Source organism: Macrotis lagotis, chromosome 3 (assembly GCF_037893015.1).
Source record: "Macrotis lagotis isolate mMagLag1 chromosome 3, bilby.v1.9.chrom.fasta, whole genome shotgun sequence".
NCBI lineage: Eukaryota > Metazoa > Chordata > Mammalia > Peramelemorphia > Peramelidae > Macrotis > Macrotis lagotis.
Genome location: NC_133660.1, coordinates 167,937,794 through 167,963,702, shown reverse-complemented (window position 1 = coordinate 167,963,702; position 25,909 = coordinate 167,937,794). Strand labels below are relative to the sequence as shown.

Sequence of the window (25,909 nt, the reverse complement as noted above, 5' to 3'; positions counted from 1 at the left end):
ACACAGTAACCCACTAAACTGTAAACTGCTTAGGGCAGCACTACTTTTTTTTTTCATAGTTGTATCTCCCATGCCTAGCATAGCACATCACACTTGGCAGGTTCTTAATACATATTTCTTAAATTGAATTAACCCTGAATTGACTTATAAAAACAGATATTCTTCCTACTAGAGCATAGGACAGAACTAATTTCTCTCCTAAGCATACAAAGAGTAGTCATTACTTCCTATTTGCATCCCTAGCAATTCTCTACTCCATCAAGGTTTCTGCTTGGCTGGCAAAAGAAATTGCCCACAGGTGCCCTACAGTGAGAAGTGATGACTGGAAACATACTAGGCACTGTGATCATGCCAGCCACTTTTAGCAAAAGTCCCTTGACAGCCAAACAGCAATAGGCCTCACATATTGACTCTTCCTCTTATCACCAGCTCCCACCAGCAAATAAAAAGGATAATCTATCTCCTAGAATCTTATCCTTAGGACAATTTCCCCCTTTCTTTGTATTGCTCTGAAGTTACTTTTAATTTACTGCATATCTAATTTGTATCTATTTATCTCTGAACACTTTTGTTTCACACAGAATATGAGCTCCTTCAGGGGAGGGACTATTTATTTTTTGACTTTGTATCCCAGAAGCTAGCCTTGTATTTGACACATAATTGGCGATTAATAAATATGATTGAGTAGAATTAATAATTCCACTGCACAGCTGTTAAGTTCCTTTGGTGTTCCATCATGGACCACAAATTGTCAAGCTTCCCAAATTGGACAGATTTGTTGGGGTTTTTTTTTGTTTGCTAGAATCAGAAATGTCACCCCAGTAGACATTGGGCAGACCCTTAACAATTGTATCTGTAACACTGAAGACCAGACCACTGAGAAAATATATCAAATACCTGAAGAGGTTCGTCGGAACACTTTTCTGTCTGAACTGAAGGGGCAGAAAGGTCCTGTTGGGCTTTGGATGACTTCCTTTTAGCTTTTTCCATTTGGACATTAGTAAAATAGTTGACTGCAGCAAACTCAATGAGGGCAGAGAACACAAAAGCAAAACACACAGCTATGAACCAATCCATGGCAGTAGCATAGGATACTTTGGGCAAGGAATGTCGGGCACTGATACTCAGAGTTGTCATCGTCAGAACAGTAGTTATTCCTTTAAAAAAAGAAAAGAAAAAGAAAACAACAATATTTAGTTTTATTTTAAAACACCTGGAGAAGAGGATACATGAGAAAATATTAATATAAATATTCAAGGGGTAGCTAGGTGACACAATGGATAGAGTACTGGCCCTGGAGTCAGAAGGCCCTGAGTTCAAAGCCAGCCTCAGACACTTAATAATTACTTAGCTGTGTGACCTCCAGCAAGTCACTTAACCCCATTGCCTTGAAAAAACTAAATATATATATATGCATATATATGTATATGTGTGTGTATGTGTATATACATATATGTGCATACACACACACACACACACACACACACACATATATATATATTCAAGTAACTAAATTGCAGGAATGTACTGCGTCTGAGGTGGGGTGGAGGACAAAATTTTATATTTAATTGAATGAATTCTAAAACATATCAATGAATAATGAAGAAAAGGCAATTGAGGGGCATAAGAAGTATATTTAGACAACTCTATTTCTAAAATGATAAAAAAAATGTTCATTAGTAGTTACAAATTCTCTCAGGTTATGACTGCCAAATCTTCAGGTCAGTCATAACCTTTCCTAAGAAATACCAACTAAGATTCTTTCAGTTAGCTCCTGAAATGCTACTACTTCTACCATACTATACCTCAGAAACTCAAAAACATGGTATTCCCTAGGAAAAGTCCCACAATTCAATCCAGTCTCAATTTCACACAATAACACACTTCCCAGGGATCATATACACAAGAACCCTGAATTTTCATAGCCATTGATTTTTGTATAGTTATATGTCTATGTATCATTTTTATGGTTACTGTGTCAGTGATACTTCAGATTATAAACTCCCAAGGGAATTGACCCATTTAAACTTCTTTTATATATGAACCAGCAGAAAACCAATCAAGTGATTACAAGCTAAATGCCTTTCAATGACAATGAAGAAGTCTAAAGCCTAAAATATCCAGTCTAAGGAAAAATAGGCATTTTAAAGAAAAAGATGGATTCAATTTATCTCTGAAGGAACACTATATATTGACTTTCCTGCTGATAGCAATCTTGGGAGGAAGTTACCACTCCATACTAAATTCTGGGATAGAGTTCAATCTAACAAAAATTTATTAAGCTCCTCTTACATGAATATACTATGGTAAGTACTGGAGACAAAAGCATAAAATGAAAGACAAACATTGCTCCCTAAAGAGCTTATGTTATACTGGGCAGTTATGACAAGTAAATAATTTTATTTAAGATTATTTGAAGATGCAGGGAGAACTAAGATCTATGGAAATGAATCTGTGCAAAGGCTTGGAGACAGAAGATATAGTTTAGATTCATGGAGTGACAAGTATGTCTTTTGTGCTTTCACACACATATAGTAGTATGTGAAGCAGAAGAATATGAAGTAACTCTGGAATGGTGAGCTAGAATCATAGATGAAGTATTTTGAATGATAAACTGAGGGAAAGCAGTAATGAGACAATAAATAGAAAAGAATTGTAAGATTCATAGTTTGAGAAGGAAAGAGAATATAGAAATAGGATAATATTCACCCTAGTTTAGACAAGGGATGATTTAATATAACTCAGGAAAAAAAGAAAGAAAAGACTCCATGGATGAAAATTCTTCAGTGGAAGTCATTTGTAATGGGATGAACAGTTCTCTAGAATTAAATTCCAAAAGAAAAACAAGACCAGGAAAAGAAAGTAAATATATATTGTCTATAGGAACTCATGTGGATGCACAGAAAATTCATCAACAAACTCATTTTTCAAAGACTGATATAGATTATGAAAGCAAGAGCAATGATAGATGAATAGAAAATATGGCATATTCCTCTAAGAATAGAGGGTAAAATGCTGAAAGACAAAATAAGCTGACACTGGTAAAGATGACTAAGGATAGCATTTTTCTTTTGTTTTTCCTATACTGAAGAGTATCAAAGAAGATATAAAAATGCTACTTGGAGAAGAAGGGATGAGAATAAAATGGCACACAAACACACACATATGCAAAACCAGATAAAACTGTTCAACTCTAATTTTTTTCCTCTACTAAGGAGAGTGTACTATGTACCGGAAAGGACAAGACAAAGATGATTAACAGGAAATGAATACTGAAAAATAAAGACATTAAAGAGTTAGTTAGCCTTTATGAAATCAACTGACTCATTTAAAATTAATTTTATCCTAAGGTATGGCTAATAATGGTAAATTGGCTTCCAGAGCCACTTCTTCACTGTTAAATGGACAGAAGTAGGAGGCATGTCCGAAACTTAAAAAGGGGCAAAATTATGTTCAACATAAGGAAAAACTTCAAAAAATAGCAAATGGAAAAGTGTAATGGGCTAGCTAATGAGTTGATGAGTTCTACCCCCTTAGAGATCTTGCAGAGAATATTGTCTGATGACTTATATGACATGGTAAAGAGAAAATATTTATTCAAAAATTAGTTTTACAAAATATGTTCTAAAGTTTTAAGAGAAAAAGAAATTAGGTTATATCATTATATTGATTATTAAGACAATTTATTCCTTCAGGATAAAACAAACATCTTCTAGACATCATAATCACTTTAACTTACTGATTTTCTCATTATATATAGTAAAAGAAATTAGAACATTAGTATTTTCTTTATTTAAGCACAAACTGACAAAAATCATAAAACTTTCCATTTGAAAGGAAATTAAGATGTATTTCACTGTTCAGAAAAGAACTGTTGTCAAGTTGATGACTTTGTTAATTAACAATGTCCTGCCAAAGCTTTTAAATCTTCTAGCTACATAATGTGGAGATGAAGTCTAATTAGTCTTTTAATCTTGTGAAAGACCATCACTTTAATTAAAATTTAGGAACATTAAGGTTTTCTGTGACCTCCACAACTATGTCCCACTAACTAGCTACAATCAAGTGTGCTACCTAGGTTAGATATCTGCATCTTCTGCGAAGAACATAGCCCAAAAAGTTCTTTAAATTATAAAATTCTTATTACCTTTGTTATAATTCTTCTGTTACTAAATCATCAGGAAAAAAATCACTTACTTCATGTGTTTTACTTACTAATGTGTTTTACTTTACTTTACTAATGTGTTTTAATAAAACTCAAAGACTAAAAAAACAAACAAATAAAATAACAAATAAACTAGTGTTTATGTGAGCATCATTGCTTTCAAGACCTATTAGAGTGTGTCACCCTCAGGACTTCTTCTCCAGAACCAAGATGGCTCTGAATTTCTTTTACTGTATTTTGCAAAGTTTTGCCTTTTGACTTTTTTTTCCTTCTCCAAAGACAAGATAAAATAAAAGTTGTGGGTGTAATTCCAGTAATAATTAGGAAGATGTTCAAGGTGACATGACTGAATTAGATTGGTAATGTACACTAAACTAACTCAAAATCTTTGGAAACTCCGTATCTAATTGGTGAATATAAATCTGACCTTAAAACATGAGCAAGGGGCAGCTAGGTGGTGCAGTGGATAGAACACCGGCCCTGGAGTCAGGAGTACCTGAGTTCAAATCCAGTCTCAGACACTTAATAATTACCTAGCTGTGTAGCCTTGGACAAGTCACTTAACCTCACTGCCTTGCAAAAACTTTAAAAAATTTTTTTTAAAAACATGAGCATAAAAGGGAGAAGAAGTGAAATTGGGGGAGAAGAAGAAGGTAACCCTCCAACAAATACGGCCTTAGTCTTCTAGGTATCTGAAAGATTAACAAAGAGCATGGAATTTTTAGTAAAGGCTGAGATGTTTAAATCACTACCCTTTCACCCAGGAAAAAACACTACTCTTTATAATACTGTTATCTCAAGGGTAACAAAAAGCATGCCCTTGGGCATATGAATTACACATTGATTTAGTATAGCACACAGTCAAGTCAATATTTCACAGGATCACAGGTCCAGATTAGAAACAAACCATAGCAGCCATGCCTCTTTGGGCACTAGAAAGATTTATATCAATGTGCATCTGTCTGAGGACATTTCATGGTCTATGTCTACCCTACATACAATTCAATACAATGGTGTGCTTTGGTGGGGGGGGAGGGGTTGTCCCTTTTTAGCGCATTTAAATGCCAATGCCAATCCCTGAATTAGAACATAGAACATAAACATTTTTTGCCCATAATGAGGATATAAGCTGTTTGTACATAAAGGTGAATATGGGCTGACCAATCACAAGGGAAATAAATAGCATTAGCTTAACAGTGTGATAACACATTTCTGCCCACCAACTGACATTTACTCACATGTTTAAAGTTCCTGTCTCCAGACCTATTTTTAAACCTTAGAATCATAGAATGTTAGAGCTTAGAGGTCATTTACACTAAACCCTCTTCATACTGAAGACAAAATAAAACCAGAAAAGTGACAGCCAAGGTCAAGTACTTGGATTTTTCACTTTTTGACACACTCTTTCACTGTATGTGGTAACAAATATCCTGTAAAATGAAGTGGTTGGACGAGAGGGCATCCCAATAAATTCTCTTCCATTTCTAAATCTATATTTCATAGAGGGAGAAATTGGTATGAATAGAAGAATGTGATTTAGACACTGAAGGAAAGAAATTGCTAGACCCAGAAATAATAATCTCACATACACAGTTTTTTTTTTTAAAAAGTTTTAGGGGTAGCTAGGTGGCACAGTGGATAGAGCACCAGCCCTAGAATCAGGAGTACCTGAGTTCAAATCCAGCCTCAGACACTTAATAATTACCTAGCTGTGTAGCCTTGGGCAAGTCACTTAACCCCATTTGCCTTGCCAAAAAATTTTTAAAAAACTAAAAAATTCTTTTAAGTTTCTACAAAAAAAGCAAATTCCACTCATAGAATGTCTGACTTGTCTTTCTAGTTACATAAAAAATAGCTTTCGAATAAGTTAGTTCTTTAGAATTCCAAAGCTATGAGCACTATGGAAATTGATGGCTCCCTTCTCCAATTGGGTATTCTATGAATAAACTTCTCTCAAACAAATGGGACAAGATACCTAAGAGAAAACCTCAGATTGTATTCAGACATGCTGAGATGCTCCAGAACAAAGAATAAGTCTATAAAGCTCAAATATTTTTCCCTAGATATCTAATTATATTTGACTTCCCAAAGTTAAAATTTTATTATTGCTGCCAAGAGATGGCCAAAGGTTGCAGAGTGACAGTTATCTGAGTCATCACCCAATACACCCAATATGGTCACCAATGATTCCTTCTCTGTATGTTCTTTAGGCCCCCTACTAAAAAAAAAAAAATCATGCTATTGTAATCGGAAGCACTTTTTCATAAAGACATTATGAGATGTTATTTCTACATGGAGCTTTTAATGGGAAAAGGCCTGAGGTACTTATTTTGACCTTGCTATCATAGCTTGTGATATTAAAAGAAGCTACAAAAACATTCCAAGAAGCATTTGGTGATATAAGGTGAAGCAGATTTCCAAGGTTCCCTCCAGGCAGAATAAATAAATCTCCAAAAGATTTCATGAAACAGGAATCTGGTCCAGAACCAGATTAGCACCTGTAGGAGTTCTCCATGGACCATCTATGCTAGAGATTCACATGGAGAGTTCTGCATATCTCATATTTTTTCAGACATTGACAGCATACTGAAGAAATATACCACAAAACAATTTCATTGTTCTGACCCTACAATGATAATAACCTAATCCCTCTTTTGGAGAAGGAAAAGAGTGGCTGGGAGCCCCAGGAGTCATTCAAACATTATCCCCTTCCATTCTAGCAGTTTTCCTCATACTGATCTGCCATAGTAATAATGCACAATTATCAAAGTGAAAAATCAGAAGCTTTATCATTTTAAACCCCTTTAAAATATAACTTTCTTAATTTGATTATTAACATTAAATATTTGGAGGTAAAGGGGGCCTTGGAGGTCATTTAGTCCAAAGTCTATCTCAGGAATGAGAAATAGAGGCTAAAATCAGGAGAAATGACTTGTCCACAGTCACAGAGGTAGTAGGCAGCAGGACTTTAATCTAAGTCCTGTCCTTGGACTAGAAAGCCAGAACTCTTTCAATTACACAATGCTCCATCATATGTGAAAAGTAATTATTAAAATTTGTTAAATTTTTGTGAAATTTCTCAGTCTCAAGGATTTCAGGGCATTACATGTGGCAGAAACCAAAACAGAAGCCAATATAAAAATATAGCACATAAGTGGTATTTAATAATGAACTAATAAACTAGAAATATACAAAATCTTCTGTTTCATTGCATTTAAACCATTTAAGGGATTTTTTTTCTTTCATTTAAAGCCAAATTACTCCAGACCTTCACATAGCCAGTCAACCATGAATTTTATTTGTTTTATTTTAAGCTATTCTTTGGAAATTGCACCCTAGTGTATTTCATTTTAACATCTAGATAAAATCTCAAATTATAAAAGCATTAGATTACAAATCCAAGACTATCACTGAACAGGAAATTATATTCAGAGGTATATTTGGCCTTTACACTCATGGCTCCTGTTGAGATTGATTCAATATGACTCCAACAGGAGGATTGCCAATAGTATTTTTATGCAAAATCCTAGAGGTAACATGAGACCCAAGGACTGCACCTACATATAACCTTACTGCTTCTTTTTTGACTAGACAGTTGTAAATACAAATAAGATTCTATACACACTACTCAACCTGATGCAAAAATGCTAATATAATGCTCTTAAGGGAAGGTTGCATTCTAAAAGCATTATTCTAAAATAGGACAGGTAATAAAAGGACCAATAAATAAATTGTCATTACCAAACACAGTTCTAGCTGGAACAGATTCTTTATTTATCCAGAAGGAAACTTGAGAAAGAATCACTGTCATGATGCATGGGATATATGTCTGAATCATGAAATAACCCATTTTCCTTCTGAGATGGAAGTAAACTGTCATAACAATGTATTCACCTATAAAATAAAACAGGAGTAAAATGTGTTACTAGCTCTGCATGCCACTTGCTCCATACACATATTTTAGTTTACCAACTTGTATCTGAAATAATAATATCATCTATGTTTTGCATAGCAAATAAGAGTCTATGTGATGGGGGGGGCTATGGGTGTGTGAGTGTGGGTGTCTGTGTATCTGTGTGTGGATGTATTAGAGAGTTTTAGAAAGGTGCTTAAGTGACTTGTCCATGGTTAAAGAGATAGGATAAATTAGAACCAGGGGTTGAAGAGGACTGGTTCTCTCTCCAATGGTCCAAATCATTTCTGCTAAGAATATAGACCAAGAATTTCGGCCAAGGACTTCATTTTTGTATGCTATAACATTTGAAATTAAATAGATGTAGCTGCATATGTGATCACACCTAAATATTCACATATTCCAGATATAATTTTATCTTGCCTTTTTAATTTGCTTAAAAAATAGACCTAATAAAGAAGAGCAAACATTTGGATTCCTACTATTTGTCAAAAATTATTAATAAAATACCAACTATATAACTCCCATAAATGAAGTTTTTTTTTTGGGGGGGGGAACATGTATTTTCCATTAACTGACTACAGAAACTAAGACTTAGAAAGTGGTTTCATTTTTAGAAATGCATATGAAGTAATTGAAGTTAGGCCTAAAATTTAAGGAAGAAGAATCATTTTTTAATTAACCAGTTGTCATTTCCCTTACAATAACTAAAATCATTTATTCTTTTACACATAAATTCTAAAAGCAAAGATAATATAAATGCATTTTATACTTGTCAACCAATCTTCTCTACAGATAACTTTAAAAGACTAAAGTTTTTTGTACATGATTATCATCTGCTCTTCTGCATCAGAGGTAGAATTATAAATTGATACAAATTGATACAAAGATTGCTCCGTGAAAACTTCAGCAACTTCAAGAATATGCAGAATAGCCTTTATCCTAAATAAAAATGGCCCCCACACCTTGGATGTGTGATTCAATAATCGTGATGCATCCTTTTCTAAACTTTCTAACTGTTAACATCAGTTAATGGACTTATAACTCAAAAAACAGACAGCTATTTTGATGAATTCCAGAATACAAATCTAAAGAAATAAAACCTAAGCTGTACTTTCTATACCATTCTGCTTCTGGAGGCATTATCAGATTCCCCTGTAAACAAAGTTAAGACGAAGTTGTACCACAGATGCCATATTCCAAATTCATTCTAATTGGTAGTTATCTTACCTGTAATAGATTTGATGGTTTCACTGGAAACTGTTTGTCCAACCAGGTCATACTGAACTAAACTGGAAGACTCTTTTGGAACTTCCACAGACTTCTCAGGACCTTTTGTCCAGGTATAGATCATCTCACTCTTTGGGTAAGCATCTAGACAGGCAACACAGGGTAAGGGATTAGGTTAAGGGTTCCAGTTCCTAACAGTTTCGTATGTGGACATGCTGGGTTAACTCAGAATAGCAAAAGCAAAAACTGTTGGAAAACAACAACCCTTTAACTTATTTGGGGTCAGTTCAAGCCTCTGCAAAGTCTAATATCTAAATAAGCCTTGCAATTCAGCAGGATTTCTTTTGTTAAGGTCAAAGTAAAATAAGCTAAAATGCTGTGTCTGCATCACTGCAACCTGGAAATGTGCAGGGAAAAATACTAGGCAGTCCATCTAACATCTTTTCTATTAAAACTTAAACCCATTCCTCGCTCTCTCATCTCTAACTCCTTTCTGATTCTGGACCGTAACTTACTTCTTCCATCTTAATGCAAAATTGGCAATAAGAAAAATTGTAGATGCTATTTATAACAAGGATACTATTGTTGAAAGAGATCTCCAGGGGTCACCTAGTCCAACCCACTGCCTCTGAGCAAAGCATACTGCATCTAAATCACTTTACACAGATGACTGCCTGCCTATGTCTTTTTTAAAGCTCTTCAGGGAATAAGATTATATAAACAGTTGTACTACCTTTGAACCTTTACAATCAGGATATTTTCTTTTACAACTATCATAAATTCTAATAGTTACAATTGAAATCCATTTCTTCTTGTATTGTTATTAGTGTATATAAACTACAACTGATTATTATTCTCCAAAGAGAATATCATTGCTCAGACACAAGCCAATCCAATAGTATGGACAAGCTGGAGCATTGACTTCATGGCTGAACTAGACAGCAACTGCTACTTGACCCAACCATGCAGAAGACTGTCTGTTCTAAAAAAAAATAACCAAAAATAAAATTTAAAATTACATGGAAGGGGCAGCTAGGTGGCACAGCGAATAGAGCACCGGTCCTGAAGTCAAGAGGACCTGAGTTCAAATTTGACCTCAGACATTTAACAATTACCTAACTGTGTGACCTTGGGCAAGTCACTTAACACTATTACCTTGCAACAGACAAAAAAGGAAAAAAGAAAAGAAAAGAAATTACATGGAGGAACAAAATATAAAAGTTACTTGACTTTAATTTACTTTTATTCATTTATTTATTTGTTTATTTATTTTTAGTTTTTGCAAGGCAATGGGGTTAAGTGACTTGCCCAAGGCCACACAGCTAGGTAATTATTAAATGTCTGAAGCCAGATTTGAACTCAGGTACTCCTGACTCCAGGACTGGTGCTCTTATCCACTGTGCCACCTAGCTGCCCCTTGACTTCAATTTACCATGTACAAATCGCCGAAGGTAATTTCACAATATTTTAATTAATATTATCAAGGCCCCACTATACTCTGTACCTCAGACAGTCCACTTCTACTTCTCTTTCTCCTTCTCTAAACACTATTTCTCTGCCTTCATGTCTTTTCCCTGAACTTTTCATTTGGTAGTTCCACAAAAGTGTGTCCTTGACCCTCTTCCCTCATCTCCTGGAATTTTTATTTGCTTCTATGGTTCAATTATCTATGAAGAATGAATTAATGAAAAAAATTAAATGTCCTAGAATGTTACTCCTAGATCTAAATTTTCTAGGCCTTCTTTAAAACTCCAAACTGGAATTTCCAGCTGCCCACCTCGATGTACCACCAGGATCTCATAATAAATATGTCAAAAATACAGTTTATCATCTTTTCCCTTAAACTTGCTTCTTCTTCTTCTTCTTCTGAATCTCATTCTTCCTATCTGTGGTAGCAATTAGTCCTCAATTTTCATTACCTTAAGAACCTCTGAATTTTGACACTTCCATTTTCTTCACCTTTTACAGCCTATCAGTAAAAAAGGACTTCTAGATTCTAACTCTATAGCACGTCTCAAATTCATATTTTTCTCTTGATTCTCATTATAGTTAATTGGTGTTTTTAATATTTTAAGAGCTGTATTTGAAAACAATGGATTTCCCTTGTAATTTCACATATTTTACTTTGTACATTTAAAAAACATATTCTGAGGAGTCCTTAGATTTTGTCAGAATGCTGAAGGGATTCGTAATATATTCAAAAAATGGCTTAAGAATCCCTGCTCTAGAGAAAGTCCTCTTTGGTACTCAGGTTTGCACTCTTTCCTCCTTAAAATTGTCCTTCATACTAATGTTAGGATCAATTTTCTTGAAATAGATCTGTGTATATCATTGCCCTTGCTCAAAAACCATTAAAGGCCAATCACATAACCTGGTCCTCCTTCCCATATCTGATTATTGCCCTTTCGCAATATTCAAAACCAACTGCAACTTGGTCTACAATTTCATCATTATCTGCTATAATTCCTCTACATGCACTTTATGTTCTAATTAAACTATATAGCTCTATAGGCTATTAATGCCAGGGCTTTTGCCTCTATCTTGAAGGTGCTTCTTCCCTCTCTTTTCCTACTGAATTCCTAGCCATCCTTTAAAAATAAACCCATTTGCTATTCTCCATGGTAGTCTTCCCTACTGTCCAGTAAGTTGCAATTTTTTCCCCTTAGAGTTGTCCTAATCCTTTATTAGCATTCTAATAGGATTACTATAACTATATGTATCTGTCTTATCTCTCTTAAAAGAGTCTAAGCTCCATCCTTTTTAATTATCCTTCCCTCTTAGTCAAATGATGGAAACAACCAGGCAAATGTGTGATATAGTTTTAACAAATTTCTATTAATAATTTAAAAATAATAAAAACAATAACAGCTTCTGTTAAAAAACAATTAACCAACAAATAATTATTAAGTAGTTTTTACATACCAGGTACAACACTACATATTAGAGTTGCAAAGAAAAAAATCCATGCTATCAGTAGTTATGTGTGTGTGTATACATATGTATGTATAAATATATATATGATTTGTTTCAAGATTGCTAGTTTATGTATGTGTATAAATACATATATACATAAACATATACTTACATATGCAAATATATATATATATATATATATATATATTCCTTAAGTATAAAAATAGAGAGGTACTTTAAAAAAGGCATAGTAGTTACTATATAAATGCTTACTGAATAAATGGAAGAGCACAATAAGCACTGCTTATTAAAATGCAACAAACATTTTAGATTTACAATAGAGGCCAATGAGTTGTTTTCCCAATGTTATCTAAGAGAAATGGCATAGGGAAAAAGAAATCTATGTAGATTTGGTATCTGGATGTTTTAAGGTTATGTTTCCATAATCAAGTCGGCTAAGTTCTGTCTCCATTGGCTCCTTTCAAATTCTGGGAAACTAAGTTTATGCAGCCACTGACATGAATTAAAAGGAAGCATGAGGCAGAACAACACTCACTTCATTTCATAACTAAAACTATCCAGTTGCCATTTATCAGACATAACAAATCACTCCATTTGCTGCATTACTCCATTGAACATGATAGATATCTCACTCAAACTTCTATTTTTCTCCTAAAGCACTTACCTGAATATTAACTGAATGACCAAAGAATAGTCCTAACCCAATACTACAAATCCCTTGCATTTATACAGAAAAACTAAACAGCCAATGTGAGAGCTGATATGGAAGGATTTTATCATTCCTCCTACCCAAATTGTCATCAGAGACAAAACTACAAAGGTTCTTCAAAAATATTTTTGCTCCTTTGTTTTGAAGATTATTAGCTTATGGATGATATACTGAAAACTCAATATCTCGCATCTTGTGTTGAAATTTGAAACCTTTTCTGTGATGTCACATGAATCTATAAATATGACATTCTATCTAAACTGCCAAAGAACAAGACTTGCAACTTTGGAGTGCTTCTTGAAAGTCCCGTCTCATTCAGTCTGTGCAGTGGAATGTAAGCATTTATTACAGACTTAAATTGTGTTACAACCTTTGAGAAGATAAAACGAAAGACTTTTTCTGTTCTCAAAATGTCACATTCTAATTAGAAGAGGCTACAGATTTAGAGAAGACAACTATATCCCATCATTTAACAGGTTTTGTTGATTCTTCTTTCACAATATCTCTCAATCTGCCTCCTTCTTTCCATTCCTTTACTCTCTGCCCTACTTTATATCTTCCACAATTCTTGACTTAACTATTGCAAATAGCCTTTCAATTAGTCTCCCTATTTCATATCTCTTCCTCTCTCCAATCCAACCTTCTCACAGTTGTGAAATTAATATTCCTAAACAAAGATTTGGCTAAATCACTTGTCCTACTCAATATCTTCAATGGTGCTGTAACCTATAGTATAAATGTGTTGTTTCTTTTAATCATCAGCCTAACTTTTAAGGGTATCTATAATCTACCTGGCACCTACCTTTCTAGTCTTTCTTCATTCCAGTCAAATTGACCTATCTGTTCCACATGCTCCATCCTTTAACAAGGAGGTTCCCACTGCCTGGAAAGCCATTCTTATTCATATTTTCCTCTTAAAATCTCTAGGTTCCCTCAAACTTTAATACCACCATATATTCTATGGTGACCTCTAGTAGTTAATTCTCTCTCTCTCTCTCCCTTGAAATTACTTTGAATTATTTTGTATTTACATACTTGTGCAAATATTATACCCTGATCCATGACCTAGAATGTATATCTAAAGAGAAAAACTCTTTGGTTTTCTACCTTTCTACCTCCAGTGCCTAAATTACCTTATAAATAACAGGGAATTTAAAATATTATTGCTGAATTGAATAGTCAATGAGAAGAAGCTTTATAATTTTAACTTACAACTCCCAAATTTCAAGGGACATGCATGACCATCCATGGGGAAATCCACTAATCTCATGGGGCACTCTGCACTTATGGTAAGCCTACAGTGAAACAAATAGAATCAAAAAAGATTTAATCATTTTCATAATCATCTTCAATTATTAATATGTATAAAAATAAAAGAATGATTTGATCACCTCATTGTATATAAAATGGTGCCATTTCTCATAATTCTAAAGAGTTTGTTTGGGGCTGTCATATTATGAGAGACAGATTTTTTCCCATTCCTGAAGAAAGTATCAGGTGTCCACACTTTAGTTACCATCATATTGTTCAGCCTTAAAATTTCAATGGGACCATCATATTTAAGTCTTTTGTCAATCCATGTTTGCCGGAAGAAGACATCCATTGTGTATTCCTAGGTGTGCAAACCACAACAATCCCAAACACAGGTTATTATATATCAATCAGTGATAGAATGCATAGTCACAAATGACACAATTAAAACCCATCAACAGGAATAGCTATTTACAAAAGGCAATGGGACAGACTTCCAGCAATTAAAGCATGTTGTATATGTTTTGTTACTTCAATTCTCCACATTAATCAGATGAATAAATCACCATACATATTTAATCATTCAAGAATAATTACTATAATTCAATAAGATCACAGGAAAGTGGCAATTATACTTTCATTCTAATATATATCAAGAAACAAAATGAGATAATGCAGTAACAAATGTCACTGGGGCTTTTTATAAGAGTAAAATAAAAGAATAAAATAAATCAACAACTAAAAGGTTTTTATACCCAACAAATTAAAATTAAAAAGTAGATATTCAAGTATTTAAATTATATACATCTGATTTAACTGTCCACTGTACAAACCAAACATCTTTATGTACCCTTAAGAATGCACACTTAAATGGATGAATTCATTCTGATATGTAGCAGAGTTTGGGGTACTGAGGTCTTCAAGCATTAAGGGGAAAAAATACAACTGAGACAAAATGAAATGCTAAAATATGGCCCCTTGGGACTATAAGATAATTTTGTGCCAGAAATAATTTCAGCTGTTATAATCTCTAATTTTCTCCATCTCAGTGGTTTTCACAGGAAAAAAAAAGATTGTCGTATGGGGACTAGGAACAGTATAGTTCTTCCCTTTTATAGAAAATGAATACAAGCAAAAATGTACTCAAATGTTAGGGTTGAGATGCAAATGCTGTGACCTCCTCTTGACAAATGTATGGGTCTAATTACTCACACTAGAAACAGTACCACTCTTACTGTCCTTACTGACAGGGAAATAAACATCCACTTCCTTCTATTGTACATGGTTTCTCCTTACTATAGAAAGCTATTTTAAATTTCTCCAACACCTACCATTTCCACATCAGAAACAGGCCCAAAGCTGGTGACATATATGTCAGTTTTCACTTCTGTAACAGGACCTAGTAGATATGAAATAAATAAGTGTGAAAAAAATAATCATTAATTTTACAAGATAACTTGGTGAGAGAAAATAATAAAAAACACACAAAGCTCCTTTTAATTATTGCTTTAACATTTCTAGGAAATAAACCACTAAAAAGTAGGCATGATTTTTATAAATATACACATATGCAGACAATAATGCTCAAAGTCAGAAGCAAAATTTCAGTTACTTACCAGCAAACCTATTGGTATCCTAAATAAAAGAATCTAGAGCTAAAAAAACCCTCAAAGATCATTCAAGCCAATCCCTTCATTTTGCAGATGGGAAATTCTTGAGAGACAGTGTGCAGTAGTGAGAAGAGGATTAGATTTTGAAGAGGAAAATTGGGGTTCATAGCTTGTGTGACCTTGGGTATTTCATTTGAGTAACTTTTTCTGAGTCTCAGTTTTCCCAGCCTCAGAAATAATTATATCAATATAAAATATATATGACTCAGATAACGTGATGCCATTCTGAATATCTTTCAAAGAAAGAAACATCCACAAATACCTTAGTATTAACATGATCTTAGTAAGTTTATTTCATCAAATATATGTTGTCTGTGACAACTATTATGAGCAGTTATCCCATGATTTCAAAAGAGCCTCTGAACATAGTTGGGTCATGAGGATATGGCCAGTAAATTTAAAAAAAAAGATAATCTTCATTCTGGTAGGGTAATATTATGATGATAATTTTCAAAGGAGAATAATTTGAGAGAATCAATGAATGTTCTACCTAGAAGGGACTTCATATATTATCTCTAGTACAAAGAAAACATAAAGTTTCATTTGTCTGCTTTTTGTTGTCATTCAGCCTTCACATGAAAAGTTCAAATGAGAAGGCACTGTCATGAAGCAGCTCTTTCCATTCTTGGCTATCCAAAGTGGTAATATTTCATGAAAGTAAAGGAAGGGGTCCTACAGATTTCAAAGAAGGATATTTGGGAAATCATAGTCATCTCATTCTTTATTAATTTCTTACTTTGGAGAGCATAAATGGTACAGGATCCTCAGAGCATAAAAGATAGTTCATTATGAAATCGCCCAAGAATATTCTCTCTAAGACTATAAGCCACTTGAGGTTAAGGATCATGTTTTCTTTATTTTAACTATATTTGTCTCTAGGATAGAGTATCTACTTAATAAAAGGATTTTTTATATTTAGTTAAAAAACAAGCTGCCCAGTAAACTTATAACAAAGAAGTCTTAGAGTGTAATGTATTGTTCAATGACCTTAAGTTTTACTCTATAACATATATGTGTATGTATTTAGATTTTAATATCTCTCAAATGTAGACAATAATACCCCTAGATAAAAAATGTTTAAGGGAGATGTTTTTCTAAATTTTTATGCTACTTTTGGAAAGAACTAAGAGTGGGTCCTCAAAATAGTTTGTTAATTAAAAGTTTTAGAGGGATTATAAATAAATATATGGTTTCCCATTGGAAACTTTAATTTGAGAAGACCTTTAGAAAATACAGAAATTTAAGGCAAAGAATCAGTGGATTCCCTTTCCAACAGAGAAGCATTTATTTCAAAGCTCAAAACATTATAAAAATGTGAGTTATTATATAATTGGACTCAATGGCATAAAAAATAATCACAAGGGGGTAGAGTCAAGTTTGTGGAGTAAAGGCAGGGACTCTTCCTGAATTTCCCCCAAACTACTCCAAATACCTTTAAATAATGTTTCTAATCAAATTTCTGGATGAAAGAACCTACAGAAAGACTGAATTAAACAATTTTCCAGCCCAAGAGAACTTGGAATATCCATGGGCAAGGTCTGTTGAATTGGGCTTGGAAAGAAATTACAATGCAGCACCAGATCAAACTAACCCCAGCCATCCAGGAATAGGCAGCAGGATAACAGAGTCAGGGGTAGTGGTGGCCAGTTTCCAGACCTTTCAGCCCAGAGATTGTCAAGTACAACTTGGAAGGTCAGCAGAAAAACTCTGCCACACCAGCGTGAGAGAGTAGGGCACAGTCCAGCTTGGGTCTCAGTAGCTCAAGACTGAACCACAGCAGAACAGGAACAGGCCTCAGAAGCCACTGAATCAGCAGTTGCTTCCAGAGCTCTCAACCCATAGAAGTACATGGGGGTGGGGAGAGATTGCAGGGGTCTCTTTGCTGTCATTAAGGCAGGACTCTGTTGCTTTCCCCATACTCAGATCTGAATAGAAGTCTAGGGGCCCCAGTCCTAGGAAGAAGAGCAGAAGTACAACAGTTTTTGGTTGCAGTGGAATAGGGACCCTCTTCATAGTTCCAAGGCAGAGGGGAGTGCTTGTGGTCACTCACAGAGCACAGGCCAGGAGATTAGGCATACTCATAAGATCTTGGAGGAATTGAAAACTTGCAGGTCCCTGGGGCTATCTCTGAAAACAGCTGCAAAAACTCTCCAAAGCTTAGGACAGTTATCCTCTACCTGGAAGCAGAGCCTCACTTTAAAAAAAAAGAATTAAAATAAATTCAAAGGCTGCAGAAATGAGCAAACAACAGAAGAAAAAAATTAAATGATACAGTTAGTTTGGTCATATGAAAGATCAAAATACATCCAGAAGAAGAAATATGAATTGGCCTCATGGAAGAACTCAAAAAAATATTCTGAAAATCAAGGAAAGTAGAGGAAAAATTGGGAAAAGAAATGAGAATGATGCAAGAAAATCATGAAAACTGGAGGAGATATACTAAAGAGAAAATAACAAAATTACCAAATCTTAAAGTTGGAGAGTACCACTTAAGTCATGTTGTCCAACACATACCTAAATGACAAACTCCTCTACAAATAATCATCCAACCCTAGCTAGAAGACAAAAGACAATGAAAAACACACTAGGCCCTAAGGCAGTTCATTCTACTTTCAGTTACCTGCAATTATTAGGGTGTTCTTTATATCAAATCCAAATTTGACTTGTAATTTCACCACTGGTTTCTCCCTCTACCAAATGAAAGACTATCAAAAGTACTAGAAAACAACTATCATTTCTTATTTGAGTCTTTTCTTCTCCAGATTAAACATTCTGAATTCTTTCAACTGATCCTCAAATGGCATGATTTTAAGGTCTTTTATCAGCCTGAACTACTTTCTCTGGAGATTTTCCAGTTTATCAATATCTTTCTTCAAAAATAACATCCAGACTGGAACACAATATTCCAAACATGGTCTCAACAGATCACGGTTGAGCAGAATTATTCTCTTCTGTTGTTACAACACTATTACTCTCTTTTTTAAAACTTTTTGTATTTGTTATTTAAGGCAAAAGGATTAAGTGACTTGCCCAAGGTCACACAGCTGGACAATTATTAAATGTCTGAGTTCACATTTGAACTCAGGTCCTCCTGACTCTAGGACTGGTGCTCTATTCACTGTGCCACCTAGTTGCCCCAACATTATTACTCTCTTAAGAAAGTCTGAGTTCTCATGAAGGTTTTAATCCATTAAGATCCCTAGATGTTTTTCTAATGAACTGTTATCTGGACATATTTCCAGCAATTTATCTTGCTGAATAAATTACATTTATCTTACTGTTTTTGCCCAGTAGCATAGGTTGTCAAAAACATTCTGGATGCTGATTCTCTTGTTTGGTGATCCTATCAGCTCAAATGGGTTCAATTATAATCTCTACACAGATAATTCTCAAATCTATATATCCAAGGTCAGTCTCTCTCCTAACTTACAATCATTCGTCTCTAACTGGTTCTCTAACTTGAATTCCCATAGACATCTTAAAAACAACATGTCCACAAAAGAACTCATTATTTCTCTCCTAACCCCATTCCATTATGAACTTCACTATTATTATCAAGAGTTCCACCATCTTTTAAGATACCTAGGTTTTTCAATCTTCATATCATCCTCAGTTCTTTATTCTCATCCATTTCACTGCACTCACACCATATACAATGCAATTCCAAGTCTCATCATTTCTATCTTTGTATCTACCTTTCCTTTTCTTCCCTCATACCTTAGTTCAGACCTTCATCACTTTGCACCTTGACTACTGCAATAGCCACCTAGTTGGCTTGCCTCAAGTTACATTGATTCATCCTCCACTCTTAACTAAGGTGATTTTTTCAAATGTTATAGGTCTAAACAAGTCATCCCCTCGCTCAATGAGCTCTAGAGGCTTCCTATTATCTCTTAAATCAATATAAACTCCATTTGCCATCTGAAGCTCTTTATTCCCTGTTGCCTTCTTCTTAGGAGATAATTCTTTTCACATGCTCTATGAAATAATGATTTTGGTCTACTGAAAGATCCTTGAACATGTCTCTCTATTACCTATCTCTATGCTTTTCCAATGGTTGTCCCTTACTGGAAATATTCGGTCTTCTCACCTCTGCCTCTCAGTTTCCCTGGCTTCTTTATCTAAAAGACAGTTCAAGATCCATCTCCTGAAAAGCACAATTGTTGAACCCCAGATACCAATGTCTCCCTTTCAGATTACCTTTCATGTACCCTAAATCTTTTATGTAGCTAGGTATTATATGTTATCTCTTTGATTATAATATAAAACTCTTTGAAGGTGGGAACTATGTTGATCTTAGCACAGCAGCTAATGCATTTTAAATGAATAATAAATGCTTGTTGACTAAATGACTAACTTTCATACAACAGATTAGCTATGCTACAAAGTCTTAAATAATCTACAGATTTGGTAAGCATGCCATCTGTGCTACCCAGAAACAAAAAAAGATTTGAATAGTAGGGCCAAGAAAAATGCCTAGGGGACTTAACTAGAGACATTCCTCGAAGTTGCAACTGAAAAATTCCAAATCCAACAAAGCTTTCTGTCCAGTAAGCTATATTTTCTCTATCTTGTTCATAAGTATTGCATAAAAGGCTTTATCACAACCTTTGCTGAAATATAAGAAGAGACAACAGAACCAAGATGTTCACTAATCAATCTTTTACTAGTATATAAACAATTATTTTGTTGTTGATGAATTCTGTTTGATGTTGCTTGAAGGAACTAATTATTTTAAGATAAACCTCTTTATAGGGTAGTGGTTACATATGATGGAAAAGATCAAATAAAGAAGCATTTTTAGGCACCTAAAATGTGTCATTTAGTTTGAGATTACTGCCTATTTAACTGATAGCAGGGAGGGAGGAAGGGAGGAAGGGAGGAAGGGAGGGAGGGAGAGGGAGAGGGGGAGGAGAGAGAGAGAGAGAGAGAGAGAGAGAGAGAGAGAGAGAGAGAGCGCTATAGATAAACATGGACAAAAGGGTGTTTTTCCTAACAATGGAGAAAAGTTCATATTGATCCCATTTGAAAATAAAACTATGTAAAGAAGAAAACATTCATGAAAAAAATAAAATAATGTGTATGCTCTGGTCATTTCTCTCAGAACCAAATTGGCTAATCTTCCCCTAAGATTCCTGAAGGCTTGTGTTGTTTGTTTTTTTTTGAAGGATGAAATGGGGAGAAGGAAGGAAAAAGTTATCTCTTCTCTAGTGATATCAGCTTCAACCTCTATAAATTCTGCTTCTCTCATCTTTGGAGGACATTGAAGTACTTAACAAAAGTATAGATGAAACAAAGTACAAATATTTGCCCCAAAATATCAGGGACATGTCCTCCCTGTATCACCTCTTCTCTGGAGGAGTGCAGGGGATGTAGTTAACTTAGCTCATTTCCTACATAGCACTGTTCCCATCAAATTCAAATTGGGTTGAGTCTAGGTCACTCCCTGCTCCTTGAAGCATCAGTGCTGGGTTAGTTGCAAAACAAAGACACTGAAGACCCTTTGTGCTCTAGAACATTGGTATGCTGAGCGATCCTCTGAATTTTTTAAACTAAAAAGTTAATGAAGGGTCTTCTCTTTTCAGTGAGAATGTAAAAGAAAAAAAACTATGCAGAGGCTAAGGACCAGAGATCAGTTCTTGAACTGTATGACCTCAAACAAGAAGAAAGTCTTTAGACCTTTTTTTTCTTGGAGCATCAATTCTCAAAAGATTGTATGAATTAAGGAGTTTCTAAATGAAAAAGATAAACAAAGAGGAGATGACTGAAGACAACAGTCTTTGAGTATTTCTGTAGCCAACAAAGAATCTCCTCTGCATCAAGTGATTAGGAACTAGTAATGAAATGTCTACTGACTCCACAGTTTTCTCAAGGCACTTCCCTCCCACATTAAGTCTCCCACAAGGATTCTTTTCACTTTTTCCAAACGGGGAAGTTGTATGAGTTGAGAAAGCTTCTGGGGTCTGCATACACATCAGATTTTGGTTAATAAGGAAAAAAACTATAAGACTTCTTATTTTTGTCAAAATAGCTACAAAGTACAGAAAAAATATCAAGGAGTCAAACTAGCAAGATACAGTGAAGATTTGTACAGAAGACTTTTACAGAAATTATTCAAAGTATTTTAAGAATAACTTAAAGAACAGCACATGGAACAATCTTTATTTGGATACTAAGTGAGTAATAAATGTTTCACTGACTGAAGGATAGGTTAGCCATTGCTCATGATTTAGACCATGTTAATGTAAAAAAAATCTGATTCTCTTTAATTAATTTGTAGTTTAAATGTCATACCAATTAAAACACCAAGAGAATAATTTATAAAAATAAAAGCAAAATTCATTTGTAAGGACAAAAGATATAGATTCATAGCAGAAATAATCAGAAATATAACAATGGAGGGACCATAGAACTTCCAGAACCCAAATGATGCCAAAAAGCAGTTATCAAAACTATTTGGTACTGAGCAGAATGGTATAAAAGTAAATCAACAGAACACAGAATATAAGGAAGAATCAGAAAGAATTTAACTCAGTAACAACCTAGGGTTTGCTAAATCAGTGAAATAATTATTAAGGAAACAACTCCCTATTTGATAGAGAACCAATGGAATTAACTATTAAGTAATTTGGCACAAAATTTTGTTTAGACAATACATGATACTACATATAATTATACCATAATAAATTCAAAATGAATACACAATCTGAATGTTAAATGCCACATCATTAAAAAAAATTTAAAAGAGAACCACAATTAGATAAGAGAATTCTTAATCAAATAAAAGATCAAATTAACCTCAAGAGGGAAAAAAAGGAAATTTTAATTATGTGATATTGAAAAGATTTTTCACAAAGAAATACTATAAAAATTATGATAAGACAATAGGCTGTTCATTTTGGAAAAATCATTATATCCAATATTTCTGATAAGGGATTAATATCTAAGATTTGTAGGAAATTAATACAAATACATGATAAAAAGCCATTTTTATGAAAATAAAAACTGATGAAAGAAAAAAGCCAATAGGTTAAAAAGTAGAATCACAAGCTTTATACAATCATATGAAAGATTGTTCCAAATGACTGATTTTTTTGTTTCTTGGGGTTGTTTTGTAGCTTTTCTTTTAATCTGAGTTTTCATCTCCCACTCAGCAAATTGTCAAAGATAACAACGGCTAGGAATAAATGGTGAGGGGGTTGTGAAAAAAAAACAGGAACACAGTATACTGCTGGTATAATTGTAAATTGATGGAGCCACTCTAGAAAATAATTTACAATAAGATTAGGAAAATAACTAGAATGCCTATGCCTTTTGACTTAAATATTCCATTACTAGACACAGTCCAAAGAAATCAATGATAGTATTAAAAACTCCAATATATACCAAAATATTTATTACAGATCTTGAGGTATCAGCAAAGATTTATGAACAGTGTAAATGCTCATTAATTGAAAGGGTTAATTAAACTTCTCATGTATTAATATGAAGTTTTACTATACTATTTAAAAAGATAGATACACACACACACACACACACACATATATATGTGTATATATATATATGCATATATATATATATATATATATATATATATATATATATATATATATATATATATGTATGTGGCTAGATAGTGCTATGGATAGAGCACTGGCCCTTGAGTCAGGAGTACCTAGCTGTGTGGTCTTGGACAAGCCACTTAACCCCACTGCCTTGCAAAAAAAAAAAACCTTAAAAAACTTAAAAAAATACATATATAAAGAATATAGGATCAAAGTCCCCAGAGAGTGAAACAGGACATAGCATAGGCCAGGCAAGTGAGGCTACTCCTGCCACCTTGAAAAATATCTCCTCTCAGAAACTAATGAAGACAGTTCAGGACCCTGGACCCAAAAGCTTTTAGAATAGAAATGTCTCCATCCTCTCTCCTAAAACCATCAACCTGTGGAGATGCAGCCTGACAACTGTTCCTTCAGCTGCTAAGGACACAGGAAATCATATTCTTGCCACCAAGATCCTTGGCACTGACAAATAAATTAATATCAGCAACTGTTAGGATCTTTATCAGAGAAAATCATCTTTAAAAAGAGGCCTAAACATTTGTACTGCTGTTACAAGGGACCTTTTCATCTGACTTGCTGATGAAATCTTCCAAGTATGTCAACTCCCTCCTTGGAATGTGAAAACTTTTGCTTTGGTATGAAAATCTGAATGTAGTAAGAACTTAATAAATGTTTTACTCTAAGAAGCATAGGAAGATTTGTAAAAAAGGAGTACAAAGTGAAATAAGAAGAACCAGGAAAATAAAACATGCAATGACTACTGTATTTACACTGTATATGTATAAAGTACAACCAAAAAAAGAGGTGGGAAATAATGGTAATTAACATGATCATGTAAAGTACTGAAGAAGAAAGAAGAAAAATGTAATTTTCTACGTTTTTTGGAGAGGTGAGAAATTATGAGTGTAAATATTCTATATGATATCATGTAATATTATATAGAATATATTCTATTGTGTTAAATTACATTAATTATAAAATATATATCATATATAATAAGATCCAATTGATAGGATATTTAGTGGTAAAGTGAATATAGTGTTGTTCTTGTAGTCAGAAAGACCCAATTTCAAATACTGTCTCAGGTACTTATTCACTATGTGACTGTAAATCATTTAACATCTGCCTAATTCATTTTCTTCATCTATAAAATAGAAGTAAGATTATCTCCTGGGACTATCATATCTGTAAAGTACTGTTTAAAAGCTAGTTTTATTATTCTAAGGAATTTTTTTCTTTTCTCTTTTCTTAATTCTTTGTTTTAAGAAATGGCTTCAGGGACTTTGGGCCAAGATGGCGGAGAAAAGACAGGCACAGTTCTAAAGTCTCCTGATCATTCCCCATCTATCATATGAAACAAACCTCTTAACAGAAATCCCACCCACAAAACCCAGAAAGAAAACCCAGGAGAAAAAACATCACCTCAGGATTTGTCTTGGAAAAGTCAGGGCTGGTGAGTCTGGGTCCAGAGGGCAGATCACCCTGGAATAGCAGCTGAATTGAAACCAGGGAGTCTGAGGGCCCAAGAGAGACCTGCTGGATCAGTGGTGGGGCTAGAGTCAACTAGGGAGCAGAGGCACTGGTGTTGGCACTCACCCTCTGGAGCTTGCTAACAGGGCTGGGGGGAGAGTTCTGGTGCAGGACAGCTGTGGACACCATCCCTGGGCTCCTCTGATCTGAGGAACTCTGAGTCCATGCCTCCATTGCTGATGAGGCCTCTTCCCAGAACAAACAATTGCAAACTACTTCTGCCTCAGGCACAGGTGTGTGAGCAGAAGAACCAGCCTAGCTGACAATAGGAAAAGGGATGACCTCACCCCATAGTAAAGCCCACCACTGACTGAAGGCAAAAGGATTCAATAGCTTCAACTCTTCCATTCAAGCTAAGGGAGAAGGCCTCAATCAAGATCACAGACACTCCAGATAAAGCAACCAGCACCTCCTATTGGCCAACCAGAGAAATTGCACTCAGTGAGTAAAGTGTCTAGTGATCCCAAACCCCTGTGAACCAGCCCCACCCCAAGTCAAGGTCTTAGCAAAATGAAGAAGGGTCAGCAGAAAGGTGGCTCCATAGAAAAATTCTTGGAAGGAAAAGACCCTAACTCAGAGCGAGACCTAGAACCTCTGAGGAGAATAGGATCTGGTCTCCAGCATAGAAAGACTTCCTTAAAGAAATAAGAAAGGAGTTTAAAAATCAACTGGAAAATCTGGGAGAAAGACAATTAATACCGTGCAAAAAGAAAACAAATCCTTAGAAAATACAATTGGACAAATACAAAATGAGACTAAATCTCTCATTCTCAATTGGGCAAATGGAAAAAGAAAATAATTCTCTCAAAACCTCAATTGGTCAAATAGAAAGCTCTTTCAAAAGTAGAATTGACCAATTGGAAAAGGAATTGCAAAAGGTTAATGAAGAAAACTCCCTAAAAAAAAATGGAGTCTACAGAAACTAATGACTTCATCAGATAG

General features: G+C 34.5%; 1 protein-coding gene across 1 annotated transcript in view; it reads right to left on the bottom strand.

Annotated features, from left to right (window-relative positions):
- GABRA4 (gamma-aminobutyric acid type A receptor subunit alpha4) overlaps window positions 1-25,909 on the bottom strand; it is a 95,169-nt gene that overhangs the window by 52,163 nt on the left and 17,097 nt on the right. The window contains exons 3-8 of the mRNA XM_074227469.1: window positions 15,534-15,601; window positions 14,343-14,563; window positions 14,164-14,246; window positions 9,309-9,452; window positions 7,907-8,059; window positions 898-1,157 (exon numbers count right to left, since the gene is read on the bottom strand). Coding sequence (XP_074083570.1) covers window positions 898-1,157; window positions 7,907-8,059; window positions 9,309-9,452; window positions 14,164-14,246; window positions 14,343-14,563; window positions 15,534-15,601 — 929 coding nt within the window. The remainder of the gene's footprint in view (window positions 1-897; window positions 1,158-7,906; window positions 8,060-9,308; window positions 9,453-14,163; window positions 14,247-14,342; window positions 14,564-15,533; window positions 15,602-25,909) is intronic.